The following is a 17,989-nucleotide window of genomic DNA, read 5'->3' as shown; positions in this document are numbered from 1 at the left end:
TATTGTTTCTCTCTTGGTAGTGCAGTGTTCAGTTGGAACTCAAGGAAACAAGAGGTGGTTGCACAATCTTCTGCTGAAGCAGAATATGTTGCTGCTGCAAGTGCAGCAAACCAAGCCATATGGCTGCGAAAACTCCTATCTGATTTAAATCAAGTTGAACCTGAAAGTGTGACCATTTTTGTAGATAACAAGGCTGCAATTGCCATCACTAAAAATCCTGTTCATCATGGAAGAACTAAACACATCAATGTGAAGTTTCATGCCATCCGTGAAGCAGAGAAGATGGGAGAAATCAGTTTAGTGCACTGCAGCTCTACAGATCAGTTGGCTGACATCATGACAAAGGCAGTTGCTAAACCTCAATTTGAGTTCTTAAGAATGAGACTTGGAGTTGTCAAAAAAAACCTCAAAGGAGGAGTGTTAGTGACTTGAGGTTACTTGTGTCTTTTAATATAATCCAAGTCAGCATAATTATTTTGTTAGTTTATGTTTTGTTTAAAAATGGATGATGATCCATATTTTATGGAACTTTTTCTGATACAAGTATGGTTTGCCTTACTTCTTGGCATGTGAACTTGTACCTTGATGTATAAATGACTTTATTTTGGAAATGAAAACAGGCTCTCTGTTATTTCCTGGAAAATAACTTGCAAGTCTGCTTTACATCCTTTTTTCTTCTTCCGAAAATGTTAAATCTTTTGGTCCAGTCATTTGTTTCCAGATTCTGCAGGTTCTCCAACACTCTTCAAGGGATAATTCAGTCAACGAAGATAAATTCACCAAGATATGTGGTATTGAGGAAGAAATGTTGACTTGATTGAGATACAACTTCTTCAGATTGGTTAACTTATCGACTAGGCTTTTTAGACTTGGCTTTTGGAGTTCCATAAGGTTATTTTGCCCTAGAAATAGATCCTCCAACTTGGAGAGCTCTAGAATCTCTAAGGGTATTTGACCGGAAAAGTTAGCTGCAGTGAGGTCTAGATGTGATAGCTTGGAGAAGTTGATGATTCCAGAAGGAATTTTTGAGCCATTGAAGTCATTATCAGCAAAGCTAAGCCATTCAAGATTGACAAGACGAAAAAGGCTGTTGCTAGAGTTTATAGAACCATAAAGGTAACTACTAGTGAGGTTAAGCCCAATCACACCGTCAGTAACATTATGGCACTTGACCCCATCCCATGAGCAGCAGTCACCATTTTTTTCTTCTAGCTTCCATGAGTTTACCTTGGGATAAACAGAAGGGTCAACAGAAGCTTGCTTATTGATAACAAAGCTTTCCTTGAACTGCAACAAGGCAAAACGCTCATTATCATGGCAAAGAGATTGCGCAAGGGAATTAAGATGAAACAACAACAACCAAAATGAGAAGATGCGTAAGGATAACCCCATAACTTAATGAGACAAAGGAAGGAGATAGTGTTTTGGTGTGGAAGCATGGCAGGAGAATTGAGATGCATTTATAGGAAGCCTGCAATTATCGTAAATGACATCATAAGATGGCAACGGATCAGCCTCACCTCAAAAAATCAATTGAGCCCCACCTCATGACTATTCAACCGGAATCTTACCAGGAAAACGTGTGATTCATGTTCACTTGCTCAGAAGACGGGGCAAAACACTTGTGAAAGCAGTTGACTAAATGACAATTTACGCATAGAGAAATTTATAATTGGATGCTAAAAACATAGCATTTGATAATTACCTGTGTTCATCAAGTGAAGACTTGCAAATTTCTCTTCAATCTTCAGTCAATATATAAGCCTCGTATGATAAAATATAAGTTGATGGGTCTAAATCTAATTGAGTATAAGATACGTTGAAACAAATAAATTGCACCACACCTTCTTTTTTGGGTATGCGCATGATGGTAGCCTTAATGTTGAGTTATTCATTTTCATGCATGACTCAATTTGTCTCTGACTATTCAGCAGCATGATGCCAGCAGATACTAGGTCCATTGAAATAGAACGCTGTGAATTTTCTGTCCCTGAATATAAGTGAATGACTTGGATTGACGGTAAATGCACTCTTGGTTGTGGAAAATGCTGCTCGAAGACAAAGATGGAGCTGAATGAATGAAAGGTTGGAGTTGAACACATCATCTATTTCCTGGGAATTTGGCTAGCTTCATTCATAATATAGCTAAAGACGTCAAGCTCCCCTTGAATTTGAGTGGCAAAACGTAACAAACACGAGCAGTGGACTTTTGTCCTGCTTAATAAATAATGAAAAGCACAACAATGTCTATTTCTCCCCTTTGCGTTTAACGACAAATTTTTCTTTTTTCCAAACTTTAATATCCATATTTTCTTATCTTTGATCTAATTGTTCGTCAAATTTAATGGCAAAAAGATATCCAGAAAATTTTCTTTACCAATTTTAAAATCTTAATTATAATTATATTTTTCATTTTTTTTCATTTTTTTTAATTTCTTCTACTTATCACTGCACTTCCCCCTCGTTTTTCCCACCACGCACAAACTTTCTTACACCATCACTAGCAATCTACTGAGCTCCACCTATATAAAATAATAAACACCCTACACAGATTGTTCCATACAAAAGAAAAATTCTAATCAGTCTGTCTATCTTCAACAACGAATTAACATCCATTTTGTTATTATAAGTTGCCAGAGTATATTCTAAGTATATTGTTTGCTATGTTAAAATATATTTTAAATAAATGGTTTATTATGTTAGCGCATATCCCATATATTTGGGCATTTGGTTTCTTGCTTTATATGATTTTATATTCATTATATTAATTTATGTTTCTTTATATATTATTTAGGACTTATTGAGATTTAGGACTTGTTGAGATTTAGAAATAGTATAACAACAAGAGCTTGGGTGGTAGAATGTAGAAGGGAGTATTGCAACAGTAAAGGTCTTCAAGGATCAAGGATTTTCCAGGCAGAACTACACCTTAATATCAGTACCCCAACATGCCAAGAACAATCTCAGACTAGTTCCTCAAGCCAAGAAAATTTTGTCTACATCTTTTATTTTGGTTTCAAGTTAGTAAATTAAACAATCTTCTAACTAATATCATATTTGAATCATTATCCAATGTAATATCTCTATTAAACCAACATTTAGAGGAATGTGGTGCAAGATTTTGTTCTCTACTTTGGTTAAATCTATTATAAAAATGACAAAAAGGGTGTTGTGTCATCATTTTACACTAGCTATTAATAGGTAGGCTAAATTTTATGTCAGATTAAAGACTGAGACATAATTTATCATATTCTGTTATAATTTCATATCCAAACTAAATTCCATTATTATCATGCTGAAAGGTTAATGATAATGGATTCATTTTAATGCAGTCTTTACTTTCACTTTGCTTTCTGGAAATTATATTTGTCTGCATAAGCCATGAATATGATAAGCGTATAATGGGATTTAAACGGGAGGAAGGAGGTAATTAAAATGATTAATTTCTGAAACCAACGGGTCTAATCACCTCTACTAAAACATCAAGGGTCTCTAAAAATTAACCCATTGCTAATACTTTTTACACAAACCAATGAAGGATTATGCCCCTTTCAGCAGTGTAAAAGTATGGTCAAGAGTGGTTGTCATCCAAGCAAACATACTTTTGGTAAGAACGACGATTTTGATGCAGCAGTTGAAGTCTTGCAGGATATGCTTGAAATTCAGTTATTTTGTCTGAGCTTCATAGTGGACTTTGCCAATATGGCAAAGATGTTGATTTTGCAATGAAGCTAATGAACAAGATGGAAATGGGATGCCTTTTGCCAGAAGGTTTTAAAGCAAGTTTCAATAACACTATGTCCAATTGTACATAGTTGAATGAACCCATTCCTTGCTGTTGATTTTTCTTCATTAAAAATTTTATCTAAAATTTGAGTGAAGAAATAGCGTCAATGCCTTTTCCGATAATTACTGTTTCCTCCTTGGTCTGTGAATTTTAGCCAGAATCAGCCCTAGAAATTATGTCAATTGTCAGTTATAAGATTTTTTTTCTCTGAGACTGATGGTGAAAATTAAATTTAACCCCAAACTTCACTAGTTAACATGCAAAAATCTCTCCCAAATTGTGATTCCATTTCAACCATCTTCAATTATAATATCATTCACGTATAATTGAACAATATAATAACCAATTCCATCAAAATCAACAAGAAACCCAAATACCCATAAAATTCTCTTACATTTACAACAAATGATCTTAAATATTAGACAACAGCTCCAAGAAAATTTGTTCCCTTTGTTCCGAACACATAAAAATTCTAAGCCAATCAAACCAACTTTCATCTAAAACAAAATGTATCATAGAACTACCATTTTATAAAGCTTGATTTTTCGAAGGTTTGAGTCTTAATATTGCACAATTTAATTGATTTAATTTATGGTTTCGTTAAAAGCTTCACAATGAAGACATTTCATTATTTAATTTAGATAGATAGATAGCTACAACGCAATGGTATAATCCTAGAGTTGATGAAGATTATTTCTGTATCCACCATTAAAAATGACAACTTAAATTAGTTTCCGTAAATTAAAAAATTCAGGATTAAAATAATAATAATTATTATAAATAAACCAAAAAAAAAAAAAAGGAAAGATGGCAGTTACCGACGGCTGGCTGAGCCACTGGCCCCCACTGTGTGTGTGTGTGTTTTTTTTTAAAATTCTTTTAATAATATTTTAATATTTTTTAAAATATTTTCTTTTGAATATTTGTTAGTGAGCGTTTATGTTTTTCTAGCTTTTTCCGTTAAATTTAATGGAAACAAACAAATTTTTGGCTTTTAGTTGTGGAAAATCTCCTCTTCTCTAATTCCTTAAACGAAAAAAAAAAAAGGAAAGTGTCTAAACATTTCCGCTTAGGTGATGTTTAGTTGATGATAAAGATAGATTAGTAAGTCTTGATAATCTATCATTTTTTACTTAGATCTTTTTTATCTTTTTATCTTTTTTTATTAATTTTTTAAAATAAAAAATCTTTATTTTTAGTTAATATAATAAATAATATAAAAAAATTTATAATAATTATAGCTAAAGATATTTAAAGGAAAAAATATTTTGGTATTATTTTATTATATCCAATCAACTATAATAACTATTGATACTAAACAATATATAAAAAATTATCTAAATCAAAAACGCATTTATAGTTAATATTTTTCCCTCATTAATGATAACCTAAAAGAAAAGTTAGAAAGGTTAAATATCAAATAGTTGAAAATTCTAAGTTTTATTGAGTGTAAGATACGATGAAATAAGTGAATTGGACCATACATTCTTTTTGGTATGTGCATGATGGTGGCCCTGATATTGAGTTATTACAAATCTCAATTTCATGCATGAGTCAAGTCATCTCTTACTATTCAGCATGATGCCAACGGATAATAGGCCCATAGATGATAAAGATAGATTACTAAGTTTTGATAATCTATTTTTTTCATTTAGATTTTTTTATTATTTTGTCCTTATTTATTAATTTTTAAAATAAAAATACATTTATTTTCAGTTAATATAATAAATAACATAAAAAAATTATAATAATTATACTTAAAAATATTTAAATGAAAAAATATTTTAATATTCTTTTATTATATTTAATCAAACTTAATAATTATTTATACTTAATAATATATAAAAGATTATTTAAACCAAACACACATTTATAGTTGTTAATTTTTTTCCCTTAGTAATGATAACCAAAAAGAAAATGTAAGAAAGTTAACTATCAAAGAGTTGAAAATTCTAAGCGTTATTAAGTGTAAGACACGTCAAAACAAATGAATTGCACTTCACCTCCTTTCTGGTATGTCCATGATGGTGGCCTTGATGTCTTCCCTTTTCATTCATTGCTGTTAAACGTTATTTATCTTCTTTCGCTCTTGATTGTGAGTGGCAAAACGTAGCAAACACGAGCAGTGGACTTTTGTCCTCCTTACTAAATAATGAAAAGCACAACGTTGTTTATGTCTCCCCTTTGCCTTTACCACAATTTTTTTTTCAAACTTTAAAATCGATTTTTCCTTATCTTTCATCTAATTTTTTAGTCAAAAAAGATATTCCTTTTTTTAAATCTAATTTTAATTCTTAATTATAATTATATAATTTGTATATTATTTTTGTTTTTTATTATTTTTAATTTTTTATTTCTTCTTCTTATCACTGAATTTCCCTTTTCTTCAACTGAATCACCATCAAATAAGGTGTTCAAAATTATCTAAAAACTCAATCAAATCAATATCCACATTGTCAACTGATGCGAAAAATTGTACGTTTTCCCTGTGGCCTTGTTCCTTCAAGGGATTAAAATTTTGTTGGAAATTCGTTCTTTAATGGGTTCCTTTTAGAATAAGGACACTTCCAATTCAACTTGATTGAATCATATATAGCTAGACCTCACAGCTGTTTGACAAACTCTGACATGGAGATTTTTGTGCATTCATCTGCCTTTTTTCCAACACTGTAACTGCTAATGTAAAAGTAAAACACAATAGATATACATTGAAAACTCTGTTAACTCAGATGGAGTCATTAACACTTTGATTTACATTGCTGCCCACTCTGTTAACTGATGAATTATGGATCAAAATGGAACCAATTCTTTTGTTTCCTCGTTTCACTGGAGATTCACCGGGAGTTTCGGGTTTAATATTGATCTTTTAGCAACAAATCCAATAAATCTAGGTGCAGTGCTTGGTGTGTTGATAAAAGATTAAACTTCGTGCGTTAAAGTGGGATTACACCACTTAATTAATTTACCAATAAAATTATTCGTATATGTTTTTTATATACAATTTAAATATACAAATTATATGTTAACATGTAATTGATAATTTTGAATTAAAAATAAAATAATACTCAATTATATGATAACACATTATTTATATACGTAAATTATTCATAAAAAATATATATACATAACATTGCTCTTAATTTATTTATGTGTAAATCGGTGAGCTTTGTTAGGTTATTTAGAGATGGGCAAAATCTCAACAACCATATTGAGTTATTGGCTTGGAACATGACCGAAAAAGTGAGTTTGGTGTACTAAGAGATAGGAGACAGTAAAAAATAGTATAATGTTATTGTGTCTGGTTTTGAACACTTAAATAAGCATCAAAAATTTCATATAACATGTTTATATTTAATTGAATATTATTCTATTTTTAATTTAAAATCATTTAATTATATGATAATATCTTATTTAATTACCTAATTAAATATTTAAAAGTAATTACATATTATTTTGTCATAAAAATAAATTTTTTTTTTTTTTTTTTTTGTGGATTGAAAAGTTATAGAGAATGAAATGAGTAAAAACTGGAGCGGGGCATGATTACCCAGGCCAGCGAAAATGGAAATAGACAAAAGAAATTGCAGTTATAGGTGCCCGCTTGTTTATCAGGATCGAAGAACATCCATTGACTTTGGCAACTCCCTTAAAATTCTTAAATCAACGGGACATTTTTGCTGTTAACACAAATAATAGATCAATTTAAACAGTGATACTAGCTAGTTGCATTTCATCATAACGATCAACCCCTTGGTCAATGTTCAACACATAAAATATAAAGAAAACACATAAAAAGGGAAGGAAAAAGAAAGCATCTTGGCTACATTTATTAAGAAAACAAAGCTGATTACATTATCTTTATTCTATTTCCACTCAAAGATTACATCCTTTCATGTCTTCATTTAGCAAAGGTATTTCCAAGGACCGCTCCAACAATTAGCCCACTCGCATACCCAATCAAAATTATTTCCAGATATATTTCAAACAGAGACTGATGCGAGTCTGAATCTTGTTTCTGTGAAGGTTGAAAAGATTCACATTGTTTTGATAAAGGCTTTCGGCATAATCCTGGGTTCCCATTATACGAATCATTCTCAAACGTGGCAAATTGTTTCCCTTGTGGTATGGGGCCGGTGAGATGATTATTTGAAACATTGAAGAATGCAAGGAAAGTGATCTGTGCTAGTTCTGGAGGAATCTGTCCCGAGAGTCTGTTATTAGAGAGGTCTAGAGATTCTAGAGCCACAAGTTTGCCCATGGATGGGGGGATGGGACCTGAGAGAGAATTATTTGAAAGACGGAGAAAATGAAGCCCCCTTAAGTCAGCAACAGATTCTGGAATCTCTTCTTCAAATCGGTTGTTTGAGAAAATAATGGCTGTGAGCAAATTTGAGATCTTCCCATATATCAACTCAATGCCTTTGGTATTTATCTCTACCGAGCAAAGGTACAGAGATTGGAATAGATAAACTCTCTCATCAACACCCGATAAAATGTCAACGACCATTAGTTCCTGCATATATGTTAGCCCACTTGCAGTTTCAACTTTCATGGCATTCCAAGATTGAAAGTATTTCCATGGCAGATTACCTGTAAATCTATTACCAGAAAGATCGATGACGCGCAATTTTGGAAAGGCAGAATTTGTTTTAGGATCTTTTATTACACCCCAAAACCCATTGGTATGCAAAATGAGAACCTGTAACTCTGGAAGTGTTCCCAACCAAGAGGGGAAAACATCACTAATCTGGTTATTTCCAAGATCAAGAAATTCCAGCATTCTACAATTAGCCAATGATCTCGGAATTCTCCCTTGCAATTCATTATGGCTTAAATCAATCCACATCAGATTTGTGCCACTCACAAATGTTGAAGGAATACTTCCACAGAACTTGTTATTTTGCAAATTCAACATTAAAAGGGTATAGCTGAGATTGCCCAAACATTGTGGAAGCCTGCCACTGAGGTTATTGTAAGACAAATCAAAAATTTCCAGTTGACTCAAATTGCATATGAGAGGTGGAATTTCGCCAATCAGGTTATTATGTGAAACCAGATAGAAATGGGTGGACAGTGGTGGAACTGGCAATGGTCCTCGGAATTTATTACTCCTAAGGTCTAAAGTCCTTAGACGAGTCCATAGGAGAAAATCGGGATGATACTGAAAGCCAGTCAAAAGATTGTAGGAAAGGTTCAAGTGTAGCAAACTATCTACACTATGGTTTAAGAACCATTTGGGTATTTGGCCAGCTATCTTGTTAAATGAAAGGTCTAGAACCTCCAATTTCTCTAGGTTGTGTAGGAAATTTGGAAATTCGTTAAGGTTGCATGAAGCCAATCCTATAAACCCCAGATGCTGAACTTCAGGTTGGATGTTGGTTTTGGTAATCAGGGATAAAGAATTTGACGAGAGAATTAATACTTTCAAAAATTTAAGTTCATAGAGAAACAAGTGTAAATCCACGACACCACTTAAATTATTCCCCTGAAGATCAAGGTATTCGAGATTCTTGAGTTCAAGGATGGAGGCAGGAATCGAACCTTTAAATTGATTCGATGATAATCCAAGTTGCATCAATTTGGTCAAATTTCTAATTTGAGAAGGAATATGACCAGTTAATTGATTAGACTGCAGAAATAGACTCGATAATTGGTTGTGGTTCATGAGCCAATATGGGATTGGACCAGTTAATTGGTTGTTACCCATATTTAAAAACTGAAGTTGGGTTAGGTTCATGAGCCAAGATGGAATCTCACCCACTAGGTTGATTTCTGAAATGCTTAAATAAGTCAATCTGCTATGCCTACTGATCCAAGACAATGAAAGAGAATTCTGCATTGAAAAATCATAACTGGATATGCCAAGTTTTTCTAAAGAAGAAAGATTTCCCAATAAAGTAGACAAATCACCTGAAAATTTATTTTGAGACAAGTAAAGAGAAGTGATCTTGGTAAGATTACCAAGTGAAGAGGGAATCGTTCCTGTAAATTTGCAATTATGAATATCCATGTGAGATAAAGATCTAAGATTCCCTATTGAATTTGGAATCTCACCAGTGAAGCTCGTGCCCCCGAGTCTCAGTTCTTGAAGTGGATTGCTTTCATGAAATTCTGGAAAATTTCCGATTAGATCTAGGTTGTGCTGCACATTGAGCATCTGAAGATTGGGTAACTGAAATATCTTTGCAGGAAATTCACCTTGCAATTCGCACTCTTCTAGGGATAATTCAGTCAAGGAAGATAGATTCATGAAGATATGTGGTATTGATGAAGAAATGTTGACTTGATTGAGATGCAACATCTTCAGGTTGGTTAACTTCTCGATTAGGTTTTCTAGACCTGGCTTTTGGAGTTCCATTTGGTTATTTTCCGATAAAAAAAGGTTTTCCAACTTGGAGAGCTCTAAAATCTCCAAGGGTATTTGACCGAAAAAATTAGCAAAAGAAAGGTCCAAATATGATAACCTAGACAAGTTGACGATACTAGAAGGAATTTTTGAGCCATTGAAGTCGTTATCAGCAAGGCTAAGCTATTCAAGATTGACAAGGCTGAAGAGATTGCTGCCTGAGTTTATGGAACCATAGAGGTAACTACTAGTGAGGTTAAGCCCGATCACATCACCAGTAACCTTATGGCACTTGATCCCATCCCATGAGCAACAATCACCATTTTCTTCTTCTAGCTTCCAGGATGCAAACTTGGGATAAGCAAAAGGGTCATAAGAAGCATGCTCACTGATAACAAGACTTTCCTTGAACTGCAACAAGGCAAAACGCTCATTGTCACGGCAAAGAGATTGTGCAGGGGAACTAAGATGAAACAATAACAACCAAAATGAGAAGATGCGTAAGGGGAACCCCATAGCTTGATTAGTTAAAAGGTAGGAGATGGTGTTTTGGTGTGGATGCATGGAATGAGAATTAAGATGCATTTATAGGGAGCCTGCAATTATTGTAAATGACATCATAAAATAGTAATGGAGCCCATCATGCTACATTGCTGATGCAATTTTATTGAAAGACTCAATGGAGCCCCGTCTTATGGTCATTTAATTAGAATCTTACCATGAAAACGTGTTTTGTGTCCACTTGTCCAAAAGATGGGGCAAAAAATTAATAAAGCCCCACGTCATGATCATCCAATTGGAATCTTACTCCAAAAACGTGTTTTGTGTTCACTTGTCCCGAAGATAGGGTAAAACCACAATTGACCAAAAAGTAAATTATATATAAAAACAAATATTATTAACTAATTCATACAATTTGATATAACAATTTTAAAGAGATAAAAAAGTAAATTATATCATTTAATTACATGTTATCATCTCAGTTTGTAAGAATAAATTAGTAAAATTTATTTATATATATAAATTTATTGTTGATTCACTTACACGTTATTCTTGACTGGACACGCTTAGGGCTTAAGAGCTCCATAACAGATATCTTCCTCATTTTCTCCAATAATCATTATAGGGAGAGAAGACAATGCTTGAAATATCTTCCACATTTCTCTCCGATAGTCGTTGTAGGGTCAGAAGACAATACTTGAATGATGGTATGACGTGACTTTCACAGCATATACTTGAGGCCCCTGTGTGAAACTGATTTCTTTGGTCTTTAACACCTCTTTGGCAGTTTCAGACGGAGAAATTAACACTACAACAGGTTGTAGCTTTATTACAGGACCGTATTTGTTGCATAATCTTGTCAAAGCTTGGTGTGGTAAACCTCTAGACAATTGATGCAAGTTTCTTACAATAGGCAAGAAAAGAACTGAAATCAAGAAGACAGGAAACAATGGCAATTGAAGCATTATTGAGATAAAAAGCATTATCATTATTATTAAGAATGGGTTGAGTTCAACTATTAATTGTAACATGATCACGGCTTGCGCTGGGCATCTTGGACTATTAATTGATTTACTTCCTACAGGATGTTATGTTTTACTTAGAGACAAATCAATTAGGTCGGGCCAAATAAAAACTCAACCCAAAACATGAATATGAAGCCTGGTCTAGACTGTAGCATACCGGATTGGGCTGTCAGTTTTAATATTAGATGTATGGGCTGGCCCAGTCAAATACTATTTACAAATTATAAAAAAAAAAAGAGACAAAAATGAAGACTTTTACTTCATTGTTTCTGCCACAAAGTAGAAGGTTTTTTTTTTTTAAATTTTTTATTTTTTCTATATAAATCAATCCAAATTTTTTTAATTTCTAATTTTATTTACAAATCTCTCAATCTTAATTCTTTCATTATATTCTCATTCTCATTTTCTCTCATCAATTCTTTTTCGAAAACTGTCTGAATTTGTAAATAATAATTCTTTGTGTTTATAATTTCATTTTAATTCAATTTTATCATTATAAAATATTACAAATGGATTCAATGTTAAATAAATTCGAAAATTTGGATGTTGAAGACAAGTAAATAAATGATATGATATATATATTTTTTATTTTTGTTTGTAATTATATAGTATACTAATTAATTTATTTGTACTATATCATAAACTTATAGTATTTTTGATCATGTAAACATGATATTCCTCCTTTATAAGTGAGAGATTATAAATAAAATATTTGAGGTACTGTCTTCAACTTTAATAATTAAAAAATAATTTGTGTTTAAAATTTTTTAAAAATTATTTAAATGGGTCCTTTCAATTAAAACTCATGGATTGGCTCGACCTTATATATAGGGCCAAGCCTTGTGCCTTAAAAAATTCATGAGTCAGATTAGACCGAAGACACATTATTGTGAGGGTCTAGGGCCGATCTGACCCATGAACCCGATAAGTCGTGCCAGAGCTAGCCCAACCCATTAACGTGTCTAACTTAGATCGTTGAATCTCAATGGGTTTGGATTTTGAATGTTGCAAAATATTAACCTCAAGAATTTCTCTGAATTTTTCTATTTTGGTTTCTTTTCTTGGGCAACTAATTTGTGATGATATAAGATAAAGTAATTCAGAGAATCTTTGTGCAGTTTTTGAGTAGTTGACTTTGAAATGAAACGGATTGACCCACCGACCAAAATTTTAACAGTTTTACACCAAGAAAGTGTCTGAATTTTTGTTTCTTTTATCAGTTTTTTACTTCTCTTGGTTAATAATTAATTGCAAACCAAATTTCCTCTTAGCAGTGAAAAATAACCCACCGACCTTGCAAAGTCCTTGCAACATTATACATAATCATGTTTGACATTATATGTAAGGTTCCTTCATTAGAAGGACCAAAGTGTCAAGACATTAAACAATATCGAAAATATAAATGCGCTTCCAGAAAAACTAGTTGCATTATGGTGATTTTCATTTTTCATTTAATTTTTTTCCCACAAGTTCAAGAACATATCTCCTTTTTGTCTATATTTTTTATAAATTTTTTCCCCTTCTTAATGAGGACCTAAAAGAAAATATAGGAAGATTAAATATGAAAGAGTTGATGGTTTTAAATTTAATTCAGTGTAAGATACGTTAAAACAAGTGAATTACACCGTATCTTGTTTTTGGTATGTGCATAATGCTGGCTTTGATGTTGAGTTATTCATTTTCATACATGACTCAAGTCATCTCTGTCTATTCAGCATGATGCCATTTAGACAGTCTGTGGATTCATCTTTTTCCTGGTATGTGCATGATAGTTTTGGTAAATGCTACACGATGACAAAGATTGAGCAGAATGAATAAGGTTGGAGTCAAACACATCATCTTTTTCCCGGCAATCTGTCTGTCTTCATTCATAATATAGCTCAAGACGTCAAGCTCCCCTTGAATGTGAATGGCAAGACGTAGCAAACATTGGACAGTGAACTTTAAAATGGATGATTTCATATCTTTCATATAATTTTTTAGTCAATATAAACTGTTAAAAGACATTAACAAATTTTCTTTATCTAATTTTAAATCTTAATTATAATTATAATTTTATATTTGTGTTTTCATTTTTTTAATTTTTCTTCTTATCACTGCACTTCCCCCTCGTCTTCACCGCTAAACACAAACTCTCGTACGCCATCACTAACAATGTATTGAGCTGCAACTATATAAAATAAACACGCAACCTTCAAAAATTATTCCTTTAAAACATACATTCTAATTAATAATTAACATCCATTTTGTTATTTGAAGAAATATAGATTTAGAAATGAGTTTAACAACAAGAGCTTGGATGGTAGAACGTTGAAGGGAGTATTGCAACGGTAAAGGTCTTGAAGGATCAAGGATTCTGCAGATGGAACTACACCTTAATATCAATACACTAACATGCCAAAAACAATGTCAGACTATTGCTCAAGCCAAGAAAATTTTGTCTACATCTTTTATTTTGGTTTCAAGTTAGTAAATTTTAGTGACCTTAACACTGGTCCTCGCCAGTTGGTCATCATCACACGTCTCCACCACGCTTCCTCTCCCGATATATTTATCGAAAATATCAGTTGCCACTGGCATGCATGGTTGTCAAGCTTGGCTATCACAATTAGGCCACACAGCCAAGCTGCGATCTGGTGGAATTGGTTTTAGAATTTCAATTTAACAGTTGGAAATTGATGGAGAGATCCAATGGAAGAGAAAGAAAATAATAGGATCCAGCAATTATGGGAATTGATTGAGAGATTGAATATGAGAAAGAAAATGATGGGTTTTTTTTGTGAGGATGAGATTGGTGAAGTTGAGAGATGACCTCTTGCAATGGGATGGGTAAAAGATATTTGCATCATTTTATGGTTAACACTAAAGACAAGCTCATGACTACATTACTTAATGATGCTATGTGTGTGCTATGTCATAATCATGACGAAAGTATTGATCACCTTTTCCTTCGATGTGAATATAGCCTTTATATTCGGAGGAAAATCCTTCAGATCAACCTCAAAAGCTACATGCCTCTTAGATGGCGGGACTATATTGAGATCATAACCAGGATTGGAAAGGTGGAGATCTTGGTCAAGTCCTCTTGAAGATGAGTATTGGAGCCTGTGTGTATGCAATATGGAGGGAAAGAAATAGTAGATGTTTCTCCAACAACATGCTTCCGAAAGAAAGGGTTGTAGACAATGTTAGGAGGTTGATAAGAGACGAAGGGACAGATTTGTCTAATGCCATCGTTGCCAAGAATTGGAGCCTTCATAAAAATATCTTTAAGGCAGATGCATGATGGTGGGAGCTGGATCCAGTATGCTGGGCCTAAGACTAGGGAAATTAGCAACTGTTGCAAAGCTGAATCAAAGTTGAGCTGGAGGAAAATTTTTTCAACTAACTGTCTTGTTGTTTTGCAGGTTCTGGTGCTTGAGTCCAATACTAAGTTACTGCCCTTATGTAGCAGACCTAAGGGTCATGTTGCAGGGACTTTCCTCTTCCTCTGCAGTTTTTTCTCCGAGTCTGCAGGTTTCTGGATTTCCGCAGCTGGCCAAGTTTGTCTTCTGCAGATTTATGGGCCTGAGCTACTCTGGTTTTCACTCAGCAGATGCCTTCTCCTCTGCTTTGTTTTAAGTCGTGCCTCTTTCCAATCACTTTTGGTTCCAGTCTTCTGTTGGAATATCCCCTATCATGCTGCCTTCTTGCCAGAGGAACTTTTCCAGAACTTATATTCAAGGTTGTTTCTGCTGCAAGCTGCCTCCTTCTTCTGCCCTGCTCTCCTCTGTCCACTCTGCTCCTGAGCTGCATTCCTGAACTCGGTTCTCAAGTTACTCTCTGCCGAGCTACAGCCCTATTAGTCTGCATTTTGTCAACTGCCAAGTCTACCAGTTTTTGGATTCTATATCTGCCAGTACTTGGACCATTTCTCCCTTCGTGTGTTCTTGGAAAATTCAGAGCCTCTCTCTGCTGCACATTCCCACTCAGATTACTAGTCTTTTCCTCTTGATCAGCAGAGACACCTTCAGATGCCGCATTCACTTTTTCCAGGTCTGCAGTTTTTGTCCTTGGTTGCTGCTGTACAGGTTTTTCTAGGTTGCTGTTGTCCGAATGTCCACCTCTTCTGGAAGCAGCCTTGTCCTTCCAACCATCATTCAAATGCATAATCTGCTATCCATCCCCACTGTTCAGAAGTTAAAGCATGGCCTACATGTTTTCCCCATTTCCTTGTTGCTAAGCAACTCTCTCAAGTATTACAATAGGATAGGGAACGTGTTGACTTGTATAGAAGATTTTTGTTTAGCAATTCTCCTTACACTGGGCTTACCCTTGGAAATGTAAAGTGTTAACATATGTACCGTGTCTCTGTTTCTGAACCCTATCACGATAGGCGTCTTGATAGGAATCCAAGAGGAGATTGATGATCCTTGTGATACTGTAAAGTGTAAGCTTGTTGTTTGTTAGTTTTTTTGGCTGTCCTTTTTGAAGGACGAGCTTAGGTTGTTCTTTATCTCTTTCTTGGGGTGCTTGTTGTTTCTCTTTTTATACATATTTACTTACCCGACCAAAACAAAAAACAAAAAAAAAGCCTACACCTTAACATATTCATCAAAACTATTAGTCACTAGCTTCCATGGTTGTCGAGTGACCTTGACCCCCCTCCTCACCAACAGCTCATCTTTGCTACCATGTTCCTCTCCCAAATCAAAACTATTAGACGCTAGCTTCCATGGTTGTCGAGCTTGGCTATCACAATTAGGCCACACAACCACATTGCGATATAGTGGAAATTGGTATTAGAATTTTAATCTAATAGTTGGAAATTGACTGAGAGATCAAATGAAAGGGAAAGAAAATAAAAAGATTATGCAATTATTGGAAATGATTGGAAGATTGAATGGAAGAGGAAGAGAATGACAGGGTTTTTTGGCGAAGAGGAGATTGGTGAAGTTGTGAGAGATGGGCTCTTGCTAACACTTTTAAAAACATATAACATATAACATATAACATCAATATTAAAATTTTAAAAACCAATTAATAAGAGTATTTTCGTCATTAAGTGTTTTTATAATGAATTTAACAAAATTTATTAATAGAATTTGATTGATTGTAAAAAATGTATTTCTTTTTTAAATTCAAGGGGTGAGAAAATATCATTAAGACAAAAATCGGATAAAAAATAGTCCTTCAAACATGATAAAAACAAGATAAAATTATTTAGAGGTATCAAATTATTATTTGTTTTAATAAAAATAATGAATTTTGTAATTTTTTTATTAAAATAATTAAACTTTTATTATCTTTTATTAAAGATATAAAATTAACATCTGAATTTAAAAGATAATAAATAATAATGACATGAGTATTTTTTCAAGTAAAATATTAGGGTGAGCATTTTATACATAAAAACCTCAAATTATACTATTTCTCTATATTTATTTTCTCAAAACTCACTAAACATACCTAGAATAAAACAATCTACTCAACCAAAAATAATTTTCTGTTTTGTTTTTTATAGTAAGGATTTTTAAGTTAAAAGTTTGAAATTTCTTCTTTACTTATTTTCAGTAAGAAACTCATTGATAATGATGAAAAAATATATTTTTTTATATTTCAATAAAATACTACTCCAATTAAAAGAATTTAAATGCAGTAAACACAATTACAAAATTAATGAAATTAATGTTTAACATTAATAAATATTATTCTGCTTAAAAAATTAAAAAATAATGTAATACAAAATAAAGAAGTTGTGGGATAAACATAATGCAAATTTAAAAGTTAAGAATATTTTTGTAATAAAATATAAATTCAGTACATTTGTTAGACAAATTTAAAAAGTTCAATTCATATATTCTAAAAAAAAAAATAGTTCAATTCATGTTAATATTGTTATCTCACATTAAAATGGAGTTATATAAATTAATTTTTAAAAAATATTTCTATTTCTCTTGCGTTAGAATCTTCATTTAAAAGATTTATATAAACAATCTTTTAATTAATATCATATTTGAATCATTATCCAAACTAAATTCCATTATTATCATGCTGACAGGTTAATGATAATGGATTCATTTTAATGCAATCTTTACTTTCACTTTGCTTTCTGGAAATAGTTTTAGTCTGCATAATCCATGGATATGATGAGCGTGTAATCGGATTTTAACGGGAGGAAGGAGGTAATAAAAGTGATTAATTTCTGAAACCAACGGATCTAATTATCTCTACTAAAACATCAAGGGTCTCTAAAAATTAACCCATTGCTAATACTTTTTGTACAAACCAATGAAGGATTATGCCCCTTTCAGCTGTGTAAAAGCATGGTCAAGAGTGGTTGTCATCCAA

The 17,989-nt window shown here is 32.9% G+C and overlaps 1 protein-coding gene across 1 annotated transcript; it reads right to left on the bottom strand.

The window, feature by feature from the left end:
* Positions 1 to 7,685: 7,685 nt before the first annotated feature.
* Positions 7,686 to 10,145, bottom strand: LOC123223449 (receptor-like protein 6). Its single transcript, XM_044646612.1, has one exon. The coding sequence runs from the start codon at positions 10,143 to 10,145 to the stop codon at positions 7,686 to 7,688; it is 2,460 nt and encodes an 819-aa protein (XP_044502547.1).
* Positions 10,146 to 17,989: the final 7,844 nt, after the last annotated feature.

Source organism: Mangifera indica, chromosome 8 (genome assembly GCF_011075055.1).
Source record: "Mangifera indica cultivar Alphonso chromosome 8, CATAS_Mindica_2.1, whole genome shotgun sequence".
In the NCBI taxonomy this organism is placed as follows: Eukaryota; Viridiplantae; Streptophyta; class Magnoliopsida; order Sapindales; family Anacardiaceae; genus Mangifera; species Mangifera indica.
Note: the sequence above shows the minus strand (reverse complement) of the source record. Positions and strands in the feature narration are given on the sequence as shown.